At 42.5% G+C, this 19,313-nt stretch overlaps 2 protein-coding genes across 9 annotated transcripts in view; one reads left to right on the top strand and one right to left on the bottom strand.

Moving 5' to 3' along the window:
* TLN2 (talin 2) overlaps window positions 1–7,497 on the bottom strand; it is a 142,731-nt gene extending 135,234 nt beyond the window's left edge. Inside the window, exons 1-2 of one of the 3 annotated variants that reach the window (XM_068204210.1) lie at window positions 7,325–7,497; window positions 2,897–3,010 (exon numbers count right to left, since the gene is read on the bottom strand). The gene's annotated coding sequence lies outside the window, so the exon portion shown is untranslated. Of the gene's footprint in view, window positions 1–2,896; window positions 3,011–7,015; window positions 7,178–7,324 lie in introns of those variants that run through there. The other 2 variants (XM_068204208.1, XM_068204209.1) reach the window with 2 other exon arrangements.
* LOC137482055 (C2 calcium-dependent domain-containing protein 4C-like) overlaps window positions 6,500–19,313 on the top strand; it is a 29,555-nt gene continuing 16,741 nt past the window's right edge. For 3 of the 6 annotated variants that reach the window (XM_068204212.1, XM_068204218.1, XM_068204216.1), the window contains exon 1: window positions 12,499–13,122. In XM_068204212.1, coding sequence (XP_068060313.1) covers window positions 12,905–13,122 — 218 coding nt within the window. In that variant the 5' untranslated portion in view covers window positions 12,499–12,904. Of the gene's footprint in view, window positions 6,689–7,569; window positions 7,605–10,766; window positions 10,847–11,405; window positions 11,501–12,498; window positions 13,123–19,313 lie in introns of those variants that run through there. The other 3 variants (XM_068204219.1, XM_068204214.1, XM_068204213.1) reach the window with 3 other exon arrangements.

Genomic DNA, 19,313 nt, shown 5'->3' with positions numbered 1-19,313 from the left:
ATGGGAGTGGAAAATTAGTATCATTTTTTGGTAAGCACCAACAATGCATTTCTTCCACTTGGATCCGTCTTTGTGAGGCATCTTATTTGGCTTGGAAAGTCATTAAAACCAAGTACTGAAATAAACGGAACCTAACAGCTGTATACAGGCAATGAACCAACATTTTAAAAAAATTTTGAGATGCATATTTAATCACATAGCTCTCACTAAATTATTCCTTAATGAAAGTAAAAAAGGGTTTTGCTAAAAAATATATTCTGTTTGTCTTCTTTTATTAATTTCTAATTTTTGTGTATGTTATGTAATGCGTATAATAATAGTCAAGTAGTATGTGTGCAAATTTATAAATAATACATATATTTTTGGTGGGTGTGCTCACAAATCTTTTACTGATAAGGGTGTGAGATCAAAAAAATCTTTTGAAATCACTGCCTTAAATGACCCAGTAGGCTGGCAATATTATCCTAGAGAAGTTAAGGCAATGGCTGATTATATTAAGATCCATGTGGAAAACAGTGCTTTGTTTTTAGTTTTCAACCTAAAGTACTAGAGGATTTTTACCCTCATACACAGATGGCATTTGTAATGCTTCAAACTGCAATTTATGCCCGAAAAGGAATGATAATAGCATTGAGGCAGGAACACATTGTTCCCACACAGATATTCACACTCATTACGGAGCCACTTTCATAGCCTGCCCTTACCATTGCTCCCGCACTGGTCTGCTCGGTTCCTCAGGCCACATCCACTCTTCCTCCTGCTTGCAGGCTTCCTTTATCTGTGTTGAATAACCTCCAAGTGCATAACTGCTGCATAAGCAGCTCACCTTAACCACACACTTGTACCACAATCGAGGTGTTTTTCAGCCTCATCACCAAAGCCCTGCTGCTCCCTTGAGAGTGGTATTACAGAGTCAGCTAAAGCTCTGACACAAAAAATCTAAAAATACATTCTCTGCCTAGACAGAGAATAAATTTTCACTCACTCATACACCACCTGTGATCCATTTGAACTGACCCCTTACATGTCCAGGTCCACTACATACAAAGGCCTCAGACAAAATTCATTACATCCCCTGCAACCCCTCCTCAATGTCTGGATTTGTTCCATACTTAACCCATAGTCTGGTCTGCCCAAGCTCACATGGCAAAGTTAACTACCCCTTCTTCACAGCTTCTGGTCTTCTGCACACACACCTACATTAATCAGCTGGTTTTAAGTCTCATTAGTATCACACTGCAGCTGAACAGACAACCCAGCAAACAACCGGGCTTACCTGGACCTTACTCGCAACTGCAAACACAGCCACCAATTTTATTTTTTTTTTTAATTAAAAAAACCCCAAATATTCCTCAGAGTTGGTACATACTACAACATCTTGGGTTCTTGCCTGGGGTCTGTACATCCTCAGCTGTTGCAAGTAACATTTCCAAAGAGTACTTTAAACATCACAACGGAGTGATCTCATTTCCCACAGCCTTTGCTTTTTTCAATTGAAGCTGGACATTGATCTCTCCCTCCCTGCACCAGTGCCTTTAGTGATACCCTGACCCAGGAGACAGGAGACACCACTGGTTCCTTTTGCTCGACCCTGTGTGCTGGCTGTGCAGCAATGACTCCCACTCAATCCTTTCCCCAGGGAGTTCAGACATGCCCTTGTCAACAGATATGTCCTTATACCACAACAAAATAACATCTAAGAAAATCTTGCAGTCACAAATGACAAAGAATTACAAGAATTGCAGAAATTGCAAGCTACAGTAAACTGAAATATTCAAGTTAGACCTCCTGATTTAATTTATTCATATATTCATTCATAGGCCCATTGCTAAATTTTGGTTGTCATGGTATCTAAATATATTCATTGTGTCTAAGGATTATGCCCATCAGTCCTACACCACCATCACATTCCTGAGACCATCCCTCCTAGTATCACAGATCTTCTCTCAAACATGCACCATCACTTCTATCAGACACTGATAATCTCTCCTTCCTGCTGTTCTGTTTGTCAAGTATCACTTTGCCATTTCCTACTACACAGCATTTGGCACATATAAATTGAACTAAGGTAAAAGGTACTCACTGTAAATTACTTAAAGCCTAATTAATGTTTCCAGCTGAACAAATTCAAGCCAGCAATTTTTGGAACTGTTTTATGATTATATTTATGTCAACTGTACGCAAGGTTGAAATCTCACATTCCAGAAAAATCAGAACTTTCCCGCTAGTACAGAATACGACTGAAACCAAATCACAGGATAGGCTGGACTTGAGGTTGCTGAGACAAAGGGTTACTTATCACATTACAGCTATCAACTCTCAAGAAAGGTGAAGAGAGATCATTATATAAAAATAAACAATATGCAATAAGAAAAGGATTACACAACTGAAGACAATGCCATTGTTTAAGAGGTTCTCACACTACTACACCAAATACTTCAGCAAAAACCTAAACTCTTCAATATATTAGAGCATCAAATCTACAGCTGGTAAACAAAAATTGTTATTCAATTCAAAAAAGTAATCAGTCCATGTAGTACCATTGATTCTTAATCATCTCAATTGTTATTTGCTGTCATTTAGAAGACTGAGCTCCTGGGTTATTTGTCACTTTTTCACGAAAATAAGAAATCGCAACCTTACAAGAGTTACCATAGAGAGAGACACAAGGTTCATTTACAATTCACTTCAGACCACACTTTCTTCCTGCTGCCTGAACACAGAAAGATGAGCTACCTACTGAAAATGAAAGGAAGGCAGTTTCAAGTGCCAGCCTGGCCCATCTTGGCAGGAAACCAACTGCTAGCTGCCAAGTAAAGGGACTACAAGTAAGTCAGCACTGTAATACTGTAAAGATATTTTAAGACAAGACTTACTGTTGTATAGTCACCCTCACCTTGTGAAGTCAGTCAGTGCATTTTCTAGCTTTATGAAGATGCTTGAGTGAGAAGGTGCTGGAGCTTTGAGAATCGAGGGGGTGGATCTCTGGGGATGAAATTCCAGCTTGCAACTGGAAGTGGAAAATATCAAAATGTTATCACAATTGCTTCAAGTATGCAGGCTAATTCAAACTCAATTCCAAGATAAGCATGTGTGCACATAGCACACCCAGGGAAATGTTCTCTGACTACTGTGAAATGGGTTTCCAGCAGCATTAGCAGGGATACAAAGTTACAAAATTCATTGTACACAGTTAAAAGTCTGGTGTTAAAACTAAGCACAGGGCTCCTTACCACCTTCTCATACTCAAGCATACCAGGCTCACTCCAAAGGTGGAACTTCCCTGCACTGAGAGACAAAAGGCACAATACTCTGAACACTGATCAGAGCCAGGATTGCACCACATGCTGTGAATCAGCACTTGCACATCTAAGGAGCACAGGCTACCTTCAAGGCATTCTTTGTGTAAAAGGAATAGACTGTTTAATCACAACAATAAAAATCAAGTATAAAAGAGCTTAAGACACAGCATGATGTCCATAATCATAATGTCATCCACTGAGTTGCAAAACCCTGGGTTATTTTGCTTAACATAGCCTCTGGAAGTTGTAAGATAAACTACTCTGAAAATACCCTCTGCTTTATCATTTGCATCTCCTTTGCCCCAAAATTTTTGAAGTTCAATTTACTGTGTATTTTTATAACCATATGTAGTCAAAATCAGAACCCTGGAAGCAAAAACCTGCATTCTCCTTCAGGACTACCTGAAACTGCAATTTTCATCTCCATTTGTCCCATCTGAAACACTAAAATCCAAAAGTAAACAAACGAAACATAACACTGCATTATTAAGACAGCCTCCCCCCATGTGCAACAACACCCAACACTTTGCTTGCTGTTCTCAATTTGCATCAGCATTCTATTGTCTGTAGAAACATGCATAAGCAGACTTGCCAAAAATTTTACAGATTCAAAAGCAGGGAGGATAAAAGAATTTCTGAAAGCTGGTACAGTGGTCTGTAAAGACATTCACACTTCTTACCTAATTAGGGCCTGGTGCAAAGGCAGCATCTGGAAAACACTGCTTAGCAAGAAACTCTTCATATATATATATAAAAAAATAATATCAAGATGTCTACATATTTGGCAGCTTACCAAAATCTCCAAAGGTCAGATAGGACTGGCAGCTGAGAATCAGCTCAAATGGTGTTTTCAGTACCATAATGCTAAAATTATGGATTGTAGGGATACTTCAACAAATGGTATTGCTCATATTTCATGAACATACAATACTGATAACCCAACAGTTATCTAACACTGCAATGCCACAAAAGGAATGGAGGTGAGATGTTTGAACTCCTGTCTAGATGTGGTGACTAATTAAGTACTGCCATTTTTGCAACCCATCTAGACTCCATTTGCACAGGTTTAATAGATACATATCATATAAGTAAGCATATAAAGTGACAAGCCAAATATTAATGCATCAGAACATCCTTGCTATGTGCAGTCAAATCTTTGTAGAAACAATACCAAATAAATGAAAGTTTTCACAGCAAAATTTCTAAGTCTCATGCAGTTCAAGCTATGTCACAGCAAGACAGCTCTTTCAAGCCCACTCCTCCCACTCCAAAATAAGACTGGGATTCTACTGTAGTGGTGTTTTGTACTGAAAGTTATATTTATAACTGTAGATTGATTTCCTAATATAAGTATAATTCAGTCATTGCATTAGCTGGCAAGTGATGAAAGAAGTCTAAGTAAAACTGTAAAACAAACCAAGCTCAGAGTAAAATTACTTAATCCTTTGCAGTTCAAGTGCAAGTTCATCTTCCTCAATATTGTCTACTCATAACCAATCTATCCATCACACACACCACAAAACCTCTCACCCTCTCAGGCACTACTACAGTGCAATGGCAATGTTTCAAATCAACTGAAATTAGGCTGTACCACATTCCATTACATGATATCATGCAACAGATGTTACTCCAAAAACACACAGGACAATTATTCAGGATAAACTCTTGTAATCTGAATGGTAAAATGAAGGGGTATCCTGTATGAAATGGCTGTAGACTTTATCTAACTTTATACTGAGGTTCAGAACTTGAATATTATTCAAATTTGCCATAGTTAAATAGATTTGCCATAGTTGCTTAGATTGGCAACCAGAAACAAGAAGTATTCTTCTCTTACATAAGCTCAATAATTTTGTCACTTCAGTTCTGCAGTGACCAGTGAGTTAAATGAGGCATTAGGAAAATCAAATGAAATGCACTTTCAAGAATCAAGAGACATTGGAGGCAAGAGACACTCCCCCTTCCTCCTCAGCTGTGTGATAACCTTGAATCTCCCTTGAAAATATCACATTATGAAAATTAAAGCAGGAATGGCAGTTCAGCCAACTTAACTCACAGTTAACTTGTCTAAAAGCTGTTCTGTTGGAAGTACAGCTGACTATTACACCATATAGATATGAAAGCTTTTCATATACTACAATTTGTAAGATATTTTTAATTAATACTGGCAGGTTGCATTCCTACTCAAAACACACTGCCATAAACATACAAATAAGTCATGTTTTACATAAGCAAGAGCAATCTCAGAAACATGTTGCCTCTTTTTTTTTAAATCATAGGGACATTGTTCCATAGCCATTGGGTTCTTCTGAAAATGCAGAACTCCTCAACGCCTCTAAGTAACACACTTCCGAACCCAGAACTGCCTTGCAATTTAATATGGCTCAAACTTTGCTCCAAAATATAGGTCTACAGAATAAACTTTAAAAATATTTGGAGGGAAGTGGACAATTGTTTAAACTGAAAGAGGTTTTTTCAATCAATGAACATTCCCACAATCTTTCTAACTACACGTCATAGCAGCATTTTAACACACAAAAAGTAAAGCCTAAAAAATCTGAAATGGCTGGTCAGCAGAAAAAAAGCTGGTGAGCACATAGAAGGTGAGCATAAAGCCAGCAGAGGCCCCAGTGCTCAGTAAGGTGTTCCCATGCTGTGACACCACGCCAGGGCTCTCCAGACACCCGAAGGCAAGGCTGCACGCAGAGACAGATATCTGCTAGGGCATGGGAGAAACAGAGGTCTCAGGGCACACAGGAGAACCCCAGCCGGGACGCGGACAGCCCCGCTGCAAGCACACAACGCCGCCTCGCACTAAGGGAGGCTTTGCGCTTTGCTTAGCGCTGCTCACGAAGCCTCACCGGGGCAGGTAGCCCGGAGCCGCTGGACCCTTGCACGTCCCAGGCCGGCCCGGAGAACAGCGGGGCTGCGGAGCAGCCGCCCACCCATCCTCGTCTGCGCTGCGCAGGGGCGGCCGCGTCCTTCCCTTCCCTCCCCTCCGGGATGGCCCTACGGGACCGCCCTGCGCCCCGCTTCCAACGCGAGCCGTTCCACCGCCCCCGTGGGAAGATGCGGACAGAGACACAGACAGATACAGATCCACGCATATGCAGACGCGGCAGGATCGTCCTTGGGAGGTCGTCACTTCACCACGTATTGCGAAAAGGTTTTATCTACATCACGGTCGCCCATAGCGCCCAGCAGCGAACAGGTCCGTTCCCCGGGCAAACACAGCTCCGACCCGGTCACGCCATGCTCCCCAAGGCATGATGCGAGGGGCCGGCCGACCCAGCACCTGCCTCCTACTCCAGCCCTACACGGCACAGGGAAATCCCGAAAGACCGCTGTTTCCCTCTCATCCCGGCCCGGCTCCTGACGAACGATAGGTGAGCCGAGGCCGCTCTCCCCGTCCCGGGGCTCAGCCCGCACGGCACTGGGCCGGGCTGTTGCTGTCCTCCCTGGAACCGACAACTTGTTGGGCAGGCAGCGCTGCCCGCGGGCGAGCCTGTACGGGCGAGGCAGGGACCGGCGAGCGGCGGCTGCTGCCGCTCGGAGGCAGCCCGCATCCAGAACCCCGCGGCAGCCGAGCGGCTCCGCGCTCCCGCCGCTCAGCCCCGCGCCGAGTCTTCCCCCTCTCGGCGGCTCCGCACAGACCACACGCTCTATGCAATGTGCAACGGCGGGGCAGGACGAGGGTCCTCGCGGGCTCCTACCGGGAACGCTGTTACTGTGGCATTGCGGAGCGCCTAAGCCCCGCCGCTCTCTCGCTTCCTTCCTTCCCCCCGCTCGCCTCTTGCCCGCTCACGCCGGCTCCGCCGCCGCCGCCGCCTGCAGCCGCCGCCGCTGCGGACTCCAGGCGCAGACCCCCGGCGGGGAGGGCAGGAAGCGCGTCATCACTCCGGGCCGCTCCACCGCCCTCCGCCCGGCCCGGCCCGCGCTGGGGGACCGCGGCTCCCGCCCCGCGCCCGGAGACCGGCGGGAGCAGAGCCCGCTTCACCTGAGGGCTCGGAGCTCCCCCTTACCTGGGCCTGAGGGAGAGGCACCTCCGCCGGCCGCAGCCGTCACCCAGGCGGCGAGGTAGCGTCGTTCTCGCTCTGCCCGCCCGGCACAGCGGCGGCCAGGGCACCGCAGCTCCTCGGCGAAAGGAGGAGGAGGAAAGCCGGAGCAGCCCCTCGGGGAGGGGAAAGACCCCGAGGGCAGGGCAGGGCAGGGCACCGGCGGGGCAGCGCGTGCCCCGCGGAGCCCCCGAGCCGCGGCGGGGACGGGACCTGAGCGACAGAAAGGCGAGGGCGCGGCCCGCAGGTGTGCACGGCAACCCCCACCGCCCGCGGAGCGCGTCGTGCCGAGCGCTCACAAGTCACGGAACCCATTCGGTGGGAGAAGACCACTGAGATAATCGAGTTCCAGCTTGAGACCGAACACCACCTAGTCAAACAGACCGTGGCACTGAGTAGTAGTGACTCCAACACCTCCCTAGGCATCCCGTTCCCATCTTTAATCACCCTCTATGTGAAGAAATTCCTCCTAAGGTCCAGCCAAAACCTCCCCTGGCATAGTTTAGGACTATGTCCTCTTATCCTATTACTGGTTGCCTGGGAAAAGAGCGCGACCCCCGCCTGGCTGCAGCCTCCTTCCAGGGAATTGTGAAGAGTGGGAAAGTCACACCCGAGCCTCCCCCAGGCTAAACGCGCTCAGCTGTTCCTCACAGCACCTGTGCTCCAGACCTTTCCCCAACAGTATTGCCCTTCTCTGGACCCATTCCAGCACCTCAATGTCCTCTCTGAATTGAGGGGACAGAACAGGACACATTTCAAGATGTGGCCCCACCAGTGCACAGCACAGGGGAAGAATCACACCCCTTGTCCTGCTGGCCACAGCGTTCCTGACACAGGCCAGGGTCCAACACCAGCAGCAAACGAACTGCGGTAGCAGCAAAGGACACTCAGGGCTTCCCTTACACAGTTTGTATCATTTGAACACTGTTAGAGATGTGTAAATGCTTTTCACACCAATATATTGATACAAATATGAGAAAATAAATACCTACCCCAACTTAGGTCCTTTACATGAATTAGTGCCATATATACTGTAAAAAAAAAAATAAAAATATATATATATGTATATATATATAAAAATATATGTATATATAATATACTGGGGCCTCTGTAAAACTACAACAGTTATAAAACATGCAGTTAAAATCATTTCACCTGATTTAGCTGAAGTACAGTGACTAGTAAATATTTTTATTTGTAACTAGCTAAAAAGAGCTGCATCAGAGCTTTGCCCTTCAGAGTAATCTCGCTCCAACAAATTAACCTTAAGACACCAAACTCACAAAGCATGGTGACACAGTCCAACACAGTTACACAGCTTGTATCAATGTACTTGGTGGGCATGTTCAAGGCAGTCCATAGATATAAAACCCAATGAAGTTATTTTATACACCCACCCTACAGAATTAAAAGCATCACAATTTCAACATCCCTAATAGTTACCCTGAACTGTGCCAGCTTTATCAAACAAACAAGAAGTGTGTGCTCTATTAACTGAAATAGAGGCTACACAGGATTTGCCTTATAACTTGCCAATACTTGACAATATTACGAGTCTTACAAATGAGTTATTGTTATCATCTGTTACTAAAGAGATACTACCCAAACTGTTATTAAAAGAAGTGATAACAAAAGTATTTTTTGTGGTTTAGAGGTACTTTTGCACATGTAAGTTACCTGTGAACAGCCATAATATTTACATAAAGAGCAGTTTGGGGTGTTTTGATTTGTTGGCTTTTTTGTTCGGTTTGGGTTTTTTCCTGGCCTTTTACTACCATGATGATAAGCTTCCAACAATGTGGTTTTCCCTGTGTGGCATACAGCTTAAACTTCCCTCTAAAAAAATACATAATGATACACTTCATTCTTTCATTCTTTTCTTCATGCAGTATTATCCTATTTCCTGGCTGCAATACTGCATCAAGAGAAGCTTCTTGTACACCATGGCTATTCTTGATTGCATTATATTTCTCTGTCTTCACTTTTAAACTTTTTCCTAACCTGTGTGTTCTCTCACATAATAACATGCAAGGCCACGATTCCAGTCTCTGTTGCCCTTGTCATTTCTGTGTTCTTCTGTTTCCTCTCAGCTCACAGGAAGGCTGTTTAAATCTCTGTGCTGCATTGACCTCCAAATAACTCCTTTGCAATGTCTGCAAAGAGAGTTCAGTAATGTCAGTAAAAGCACCCCACAATCCCAAAGAACAAAATTTCACTGCAATATGGAGTGCAATGTCAAGACCAGGCTCCCCTGTGTCCTTTCTGTGTCTTGCTCCTCCCAATACATCTGTGTGCCTGGACACATTTACTGTCTCCCTTTCTGCCCTGCTGGTGACTTGCTTTGGGGCAAACCAGCTTTTTTTCCCCCCCTATATTTGCATCATATCAAATAAAAGGTGGTCTGAGCACATACCTGCATTCTACAGTAAGAATCCTTGATAAAACCAATGCAATAATAAATGAGGTATTCCGTCAATCTGTCACGTGAGGATTCAGCTTTTGTTATTTCAGTAATAATTCTAGGCTTTATTTGTATTCAGAGAATACTTTGAAATTAAGGCATTCTATTGGACACCTGACTTCACTTCTAAAGTTTTCTTTTCCTTCCATCCCAGCTATTCTAACACTTTATCTTTCCATCTTCTTATTACCAAACCCCAGAACATTAGGGGTAAAAGTGGGTTTTATCACAGAAAGAATTACACCAATCTAATGTTCTTCTTCAAAGTGAAGTGGGTGTGGTGTGTGAGCATCAGGGATGTCTCTAGTGGTTTACGTTTCCCACAGGTCAGGAGACAGACATTAAATGATCTCCCAAAACAGTCATGAAGCACCCTCCCAGACTATTCCTAAATGCTGTCATACTTGTCATACTTGTTCACAGCCCTCTGTTAATCCTGGTATTGCAACTACTCTGGCCCTCAAAATATCCTGTGGATGAGAGCAGCACTGGCATATTTACTGATGTTTTGGGTGAACCAGTCTGTGTGCAGGGACCTTCAATGAAGTACATTATAAACAATTTCCCATCTGTCATTTCAAATACATTTTAAATCACTGTCTCAGAACAAGTCCATTAAAATGTAGCCTAAATCATACCCAAGCCTGTAAACTAGATTCTCGGTGTGTGACAAGACTATTTTAATAATTACACTGGATAGCTTAGAAAGCTATACTGAAAACATTTATAAAAGTGACCTTTAGAATAAGTCAAATTTATCCTCGGTAAGTAATACTAAGCAAGGCTCTGCACTGCCAGCATTAATTTAGCATTGCAGGTGGGGCTGGTTCTGAGTGCTCTCATAGCCCTCAATGGCCCTGACCAACCTCACCTGGGCCCTTCACCCACACCCCCTGCCCCCGTGGCCCAGGTGCTCAGTGTAAGATCAGCCCTGGGCCTGAGGCTTTTTGGCTCTGCTTTATTGATGCAAGTTTCTCTAGAAATTTGGGTTCTTTGTTGAACTTGTCTGCTGTCTTAATATCTGTATTGTAACTCTTGTTTGCGTACTGTAGGGTGGCTCCTGAGTTTTTCTTGTTTTGCTGGGAATGGTTTTGGTTGGGTTTTTGGGTTTTTTTCCTTTGTTAAAATCCTTGGGCTAGGGAATATTGCAGTTTCTTGGTGTAGCCGGTTCTGGTATTCCACCAGTCTTACTAGGAAGTTTCTATGGGGGCCCAGTCCAGGTTTGTGGTGCTAATTCAGATGGGTTCTTTTTGTTCTGCTCCCTCTAGTTACAATAAACAAGTGGATTATAATCTAGACTTTCTATTATTGAAGTGGTAACTTCACAGTTTGAAATTTTTTCTTTGCTGTGCTTGACACCTATTTAGGTGTTCATAGAAAGATTGCTAATTTCTTTGGGGTTTTTGTACTTTTCTCTGCATTGTTATAATTTTATGCTTTTCAAAGTCCATTGCAGCCCTCTCCAGTGTCTTTTTAGCTTGAATTTGTGAATCCAATTAGCTCTCTAGCTGATCTCTGCTATTCTGATACTGAGCTGATTAATTTCTAATTGGTATTTGTATTTAAGCTTTTAATTTTCTCTTTGAGCCTTTCTCTGCTAGCTGAGTTTATTGACAGTGGAGAGTATCTTCAGATTATTCCCATCATTCTGGATTCTTCAGCCTCTTCCTCAGTACTCACAGGTATTTTTAACTGCAGTGCTTACCTTTGCTAAATTGGTGTCTTTTTGATAACATGGTGCCTTGTATTATGAGCAGTTCATGGGCTTTATGAAGATTAAATTATCTCTGCTCCCTTGAGGGTTATTGCTGTCCTCTGACTTCATCAGAGTAGTAACAATCTCCTCCTTGGGCAACATCAGACCTCCCTGAGCTGAGGGGCAGTGGCAGCAAAACCCCCCTGTGCTACAGGTGGGCAGGGCATAGGGGAAGGAGAATGGTTCTGATTTTCTTCCCCATTGCTCACCCCCACTGGTAGCAGCCAGATATCCACCAGCAGGTGTGAAATAGCATGTGCCACATATTGTGTCCAACATTCAGTGAAGGTCTTGCATGTGTGAGAGGGAAGTGAATTTGTGAGTGACAATTTTGCTGCTTGCCTGGTGTAAATACTGTCTTCTTTTTGGCAACATCCACTTTATTCAATACCATTGCACTCTACAAAAATCACAGCATTACTGTGCTACCACAACCATGTTCTCAACTTACATGGGCTTCTTTATTCTTGTAATAATTGGGCCTATCTGTAAACTTTTCACTGGTCCTGCTAAAGATCCAGTTCTGTAAGGAAGTAGGTCATTACTAAGAGGCATTACAGCATTGCTGAAACTTACTCTTCAGATTCGCACAGTAACTTTCAGAAATTAATTTATTAGAAAAAAATTTTCTTTGGATGTCAGTCCTTAAAAAAGATGTTAAATAACTGAAGGGATCATGTCCCTCTCATCTTATGGTAGAGGATTACAGTATTCTAGGGAATGCACAGCAGCGTAGCAATCTTGTCATAATCTAACAATTCTTCCTAGCTCTACTAATTCTAGTTATGACAAAAGGACAATGCATTGTCTGTTAAAGCAGGGTCAGCTGATCTTAGAAAATTAATTTTCAGCTTTGTTGTTACAAAAATACAACATGGAAAAGAAATTGTATTTCTCTTTTATGTGCGTTATATCTGCAAAAAATTTATCAGCTATTTCTAAATGAGAAAATAAATTTACACGGTTGGCATTATTGGTAAGGAACACTCAAGACCAAAACTGCAGAAAACAAAGAGGATATTTTGGTACCTAAACTTCAAGGGAACAGCTACAAGAGAATGAAGGATAGGATTTTAATTCAGATCTAGTTACCACAGGAAATGTCAGTCCTAGCAAAGTTAATGGGACACAGGTTTGGTGGTGTTGGAGGTGAGGAGATTTAAGAACCAGAGTAGCATCCCTCACAGCTGTGTCTGACACAGCACCCACAGTGGCAGGGTCTTAAATTGGTCCTGTATTCAGTGTGTCTGGCTGCCCTTGAGCAGCCAGGTTTTCTGATTGTTTGTATCATCAGAAAAGTTCTGACTCCCTGCCAGCAGTGTTTTCTGGAATGCTGTCCCTCAGAAGGCAACCCAATTTGCCTTTTAGTTATACACCTCTGTGGCTTCTGATAAACACATTAACACTTCTGTTTGCAGCTGAGCTGCAGTCTGGTCTGATGAACACCTCCAGGTTTTCAAGAGTGCTGCAAGAAGGATCAGAAAATGAACATGAGGATTGTTGTTCACAAGCCCACATCCATCTAAGTGATAATTCTCAATGTGAACAGTAAGTAATAGAGTCTTTAATACAGGGATTCCTGAGTAGCAGTGTACATGCTTTGCCAAGTTTGTTTTCAAAAACACCTACTAAATTAGTATTGATTTTTAGAAGCCTGACCCTCTCTTGTTTTCTTGTCTATATCCAGAATATAAAGTTTGCTGTACAAATTACACATGAAAATACTTTATTGCAGTACTAAAAACAGAATTCAGCCTTCTAAATTGCTTGGCTATTAATGGTGGAATCCAAATTGGATGTGACTTGTATGGAATTATGCTGAAGTTTTTGCTTTGTCTGAAATTCATATCATGCAGTTATTGCTGGGTATTTTTTCAATTGCCTGTATTTTCAGGATGCTGATAAAGCACTGGAACAATGCCAGGTATTTTAGGAAATGCATTGCTGTTTCCCTGGATCACCAGATGTTACAATACATTAACTCTGTTTCCGGAATAAAGAGCAATTTTTATTGTGTTTCTTTAACTAGGGTGATTCAGTGTTAGACAAAACTCTTTACCTTTAAAATGAGAGATGTTGTTAGCATCTTACCTTATACTATATTTTATCTAAATTATTTGTTTGAAGACATGTAACTCTGTTTCCTTTTCCTTGTATAATCTCCTTCAATGCATGGTCAGAACTGTGCCTCATTTTTATCAAGTTCTATTGTTCAGAATTATTGGCTATTTATGATTTTTAGCAAAGAAGTCTTTACAAAAATGAAACACAGACTTGGGCGTATTTAAACAAATCCAACATGTGCTTGAATCTGTGTGGTACCAGAGGACAGAGCTGTAGCTGACACAGGATTATTTCCTGCTGGAGTTTTGCCAAAGAAAAATTGGTGTCATTTGCACTATTCTTTATTGTGCGTCTCCTCTAATGTGTGTGTTTAATAAAACAAACATCTGGGCCCATAGGGTAAACTCCATGTGTACCAGCAGTGTAACTCTTCCAAATCAATTTTTATTTGCAAACTTTTCACTCAAGCAAAACCATCCTGAAGTATCTGCTTTGGGGCCATGTGCTACTTTAGCTCTACTTGGGTGAGGGTCTGTAGTGAGGCAGAGTCCCCAGGCAGATGCAAGGGAGAGCTACTTTATTGCAAGAACCAGGCCTTTTAAAGCAGTTAGCCCATTATCAGTTACATAGTTTTAAAGCATAACAAGCATAATTCAACCAACCACCATACACCACAATGTGAACACATGGTGGTTATATAACTTGTTTTTCTACCCCTAATTCAGGTGAGTCTCTTTCCCACAGTCCTTTTCTACTTAGCCAAAGTAACAGGCCTGAGCCATGATTTTACAAGGCCTTCCTTTTGTAAAGTTTTACTTATCGGTAACACGTGGGGTTTGAGGAGCTGAAGTATTAGATAAGCTTTGTTCCTTCCTCTGCTTCCCATTCAGTTGCTGTTCTCTTTATGGCCACACTGGGATTTCCATGGCATGGCCCCAGGCTTCTGCAGGCAGCCAGCACTGCTGCATCTATTGATCTCCTCTGGAGAGCCAAGGAATGAAATCACAGGAAAATGGAGCTGTGTTTTGGGATTGTTACTTCTAAGATAAGGCATGTGGTAGGTCAGAGTACAGGAAGACATTTGTCATCTGTGCTGTCAGGAAGCTGCTTACATTGATTCCTCAGTCTGTTTCTTCCTGACTGTTTCTGGTGCTTTCCCTTGTCCTTGTACCTTGATGCTTAACAGCTGGAGTGGGTGCTGCACTCAGTGTAAGGCGAGCACTGAGCTGTGAGCAGGGGCAGGTGACCTCACGTGTACTGCACAGGTTTGTGAGTCTGGCCTTTCCCACAGCAAGAGGGAAGCCCTGCCAAGGGCTTCTGCTATAGCACTTACTGGCCTTAGTTTAAACTAACTTTTCCCACACCTGAGATTCTTTCTAGCTATTTCTATTCCTATTGGGTGTCTCGTTGTTGTTGTTTTTTAGGTGACCTAAAACTTTAAACCTGCTCAAACAGTAGTAGGAAGAATATTTTTTTCCTTTTTGTTAAGCAGTATATGTACATAAAAGCATAAGTTTTGTGTAGTAGAAATATGCCACTGCTTTTGCTCAATGGTATTTTACTGTATTGCTGACAAATACTAAAATCTGGGGAAAAAATAAGGGGGAGGCAAAAGAAAAGGAAACTTCTTCCTTACAGCCAGTGGCAATGGTTTGAATAGCCTTGAGCTCTGAAAGGGATTGCAGTATATGGGTAGAATTTTGCTCCATAAGCAAAGTGGTTGCATAGAACTAGATAGCCAGTAACTTGGAGGATAAAAGGAGTTACCATAAAGAAGACAGTAGATTTTTGAGAATCTGTCTTCTACAATAAAGTCTAAGGTCAGTTTATCCAATGCTATCTAAATGGGTGAAAAATGCAACATTTTAAAAACCTGATGAAGTAGATCAGCTTTTACAAGGTCTGTGTGGGAAGAGAAGAGCCACTTCTGCCATTAAGTGGGAGACTATAATTATCCATAAATGATAATTCTGCATAATGTGTCTTAAGGGTAAGTGTGCAAGTGGAGTCCTTGTCTGGCAGTGGTGAGCAAGCAACCTCTACCTGTGTGCATGTTCTCTGTGCACATCAGGATGGCCTGGATTTAACTGAAGTGATGTCTAGATCTTGCAGCATTCTTGTTTGCAGAGGCATTTTCTAGACATTTGTGCTAGAGCTGTTATTTCTGCTTCCTGCTCTAATCAGAGCACATAATTTTGTTCATGCATATGAAACCAGGTTTATAACAATAAGTCTCAACCAAGTGATTAATAATTTCTGATTATGATTGTCAAGTTCATATATAATCATCTTTTTAGCCATGGGAATAGCAAATTAATTTTTCCTCAGTAAAATGAAAAATTTGTATTCTTTGTATGAGATCACAGAGAGCACATAATTAATAGAATATTCCATGTAATTTATATTTCTATAAAAATAGATCAGTGCATCCTTTTTGTGTCCTGTCTTTATCTTAGACTGTTTTTGAAAGTAAGTTGCCTTTTCTGTGACTTCTTTGATAAATCTCTTGATTGTTATGGTCTTTTGTTGATGTGTTAAGTCAATAATGATTGAACAACCTTTTTAAAATTATAACAGCAGTTACTAATGAGGACTGTACTACTTCAAAGCATGCCTGAGCTCTGGGAGGAACATAAATGCAACAGCATAGGTTTTATGGTCTGCTGTGTGACACCTTTGGACCTTCTGGTTTTGGGGAACATTTAAGCTCTCAGGGTTGGCCTCATTTATGTTCAGTTGTCCCATCTCCTGCTGGGTGGTGGGGAGGCAAGGATGGCTGGCACTGCTCCTCCTCCCACACTCTGCTTCAAGCACAGGTCCCTTGTATTTCTCTAGGAAGCCACACTGGCACCCTGTGCTGCCATCAACCCCCTTCTCCGGACATTATTCCCTGGAAGGGGCCATGTCCTTTGCTTTTCTGCTGCTTGTAATGCAAATGAAGTGAGGTGCCCTGGAGCAGCTAATGTACCCAGCTATACCACTAGAACAGGGCTAAACATTCCCCAACCTTTTCTTTTTCATTTTAGAGATCTCACAACAGAAGAGTCTTTAAATCAACTAATTGTAATCAGGGCTTGTGTATTTGGCAGTTTTCCCTTACTCCCTGACCAGCTTTACTGTTTCTGCCAAACCACCCCTTCCTTCCCACAGCTGAATGCTTTGCAAGGCTGGGCCTGAGACAGCTTGTCTCGACTCTGGAAAATGGACCCATGGATTTCTTCCCACAGATGTAATGAATTCTACAAAATTATTTGCTCTTTTTGGATTGCATTTATGACCTCATGAGCAAAATTCACTGTGTAAGTGCAGACCTGCATTCCTTCCAGAATGGGTTAGCCTTCATTGTGCTATATGCTCCTCCTCCATATCTTGCAGGAAGGGGGAATGAGAGGTCTGGAGCGTTTCTGTGGATAAAGCCCTGATGCTTTACTTGCTGGAATGTATTGCATATGAACATGCACTATTACACATTTTGTGGTCAATTGCTAAGAAATGTATCCCAAAGCAAGGGAACAGTACAAGTTCTCTTATATCACTCTAGCCTTGTGCTCATGACGAGTGTTGAGGGATTTCTTAAGTGTAGTACATATTTTTTAATTATGAAGCATGAACCGAAACTTCACTGGAGTGTGTATCCTAATGGGAACTTGGTGTCATTCTTAGGTTTTACATGTCATTCTGCACCCTGCATTGTGCATAGCTGGTTTTGGAGTTTGTATTTTTTTTCAAGTACCCTTGCAAAAATTTGATCATTCAAATAAAGCACAAAACAAGTTCTTTGTCTTTTGAATGCAGTAGGTGTGTTTGTGCATGTACATGCCTACCTCATTTACCAAAGAGAAGCAATTAGTCGTGACATTGGCAATTTGGGCAAAGGTTTTTTGTTTTTTTTTTTTTTCCTTTTAACATAATGAAGCAGATTTCAGTAAGAGTTAAACTCAAGGTGGGAACTGACACACACTGCTCATAATTTTGTTTCAACTTTGCAGGCAAGGTAATTGATAGATAAATAATTTCTAGTGAGGTGAAAGTATATGCATAGGCAGAAATCCTAGACAGTTGATTTGGGGATTTTCCTTAACTTTTGAATGAGGCTAATCTCTCGGTGCTGGGCAGGGCCAGATCCAGGCACAGGCAAAGGAGGCAGCAAGAGGGATGGCAGAATGGGCTCTGGCAAAGCCCTGAAAACCAGCCTGGCAGCTGCTGCTGCCAGGAAAGGGGATGAGAATGTATGAAACAGCAGCTACTTCAGGAAAAAATGGGTCATGTGAGCCTTTGCTGGATCCTGTTCACTTTTCTGTGGCAGAAAAAGCCAGCTCTGTGTGTAATGTATGCACTTCACCCTCAGGGCAGCACAGGGTAGTTTGCTCATGATGATATGAAGCCTTGGGCCAGCTCTGGTGGTTGGCTTGCATTAACTGTGGCTTCCAAATAGAATGCATTCAATTACTCATTAGCCACTTCACAAATCACACAGATACTGCTTTAAAAACAACAGTCAGGGAAATCTATTGATGAGTAGTGGCAGATACCCATGGATATTTACAGACAGACAAAAACTTAGACCCACATGAAATGAAGTATGAAAGATTAGCAGAACAAGTGAGGAGAAACTCATCTGTTCCAGCAGAGCAGCAAGTTGTGGGCTCTTATGTGGTGTGCAGACAGAAGTGGCAAGATGGAGAAATGCAGGAGAGTGCTCCAGATGTCAGAGTTGTGGAGAATGCTCTTGGGCTTTTGGGAGTCTTTGTGAAGGGGCCTTGTGAAGAAGCCTGTTCTGAACTGGTGGAGGAAGTGAGGGATAGAGACCAAGTCTATGGGATAAAGAATCAGTCCATGAATAATCAGTCATTAATAAGTGTTACTTTTACTTTTCCACAATTCTATCCAGAAGAAATTGTAATAATGTCTCCAACTGTTGCTGAGTCCAATGAGTAACTTTCTCCAGTGGCACACTTCCAACCATTTTTGTCTTCTGAGCTTTCTGAGATGGAATACTCTTCCCTTGCCCAGAAGTGGCATCTCTTTTGTGGCCACTAAACTGGATTTCCATGTAGGAGTCTAGACTGTAGATTCTCCCAAATATCTAAATAAACTTAGACCATAATAGGTGCAGCCACCTCTGTGAGACAAATATTGATGGATTTAGCAGGAATGATGCCACAGCAGGGGCAAAAAATGAGTTTCCCCTCACTATTGCTCTTTGAGGAATGATACTGAAATGCCACAATGTACAGCACTCAGTATCTGGGGATAACTCATCCATGCAGTTAAGTGTCAATTGATCTACATGTTACAATACTCAAAAAAACCCTACTTTGTTAAATGTATTTTTCACAGAGCTTTAGTAACTATTGGCCCCTTTAGATCCCTTTAGTATTTGTCAGGATTTCTTTGCATTGCCTCTTTCTACCACTCTGACAAAGCTCTGTGTGTCAGATTGTTTTTCTAGGCCCTGATTCAGCAGCCAGCATCAGGATTGAATGTCTCAGCAATCGCAGCATATTCAGAGCTGTGACTGTGGCAACGGTGGAAATGAAAAACTGGTTAGGTCTATAGTGGCATCCATTTTCTTGGAGGAAAAACAGTCCAATGAGCAAGGATCAGTTTTCTAAAGGAGCCCATCACCTAAAAAGGCCAGTAGAACCCTGCTGTAATTTTGAAATAGCTCAAGT

Source organism: Anomalospiza imberbis, chromosome 13, assembly GCF_031753505.1.
Source record: "Anomalospiza imberbis isolate Cuckoo-Finch-1a 21T00152 chromosome 13, ASM3175350v1, whole genome shotgun sequence".
NCBI lineage: Eukaryota > Metazoa > Chordata > Aves > Passeriformes > Viduidae > Anomalospiza > Anomalospiza imberbis.
The sequence above is the reverse complement of the archived record's forward strand: the minus strand, read 5'-3'. Positions and strand labels throughout refer to the sequence as shown.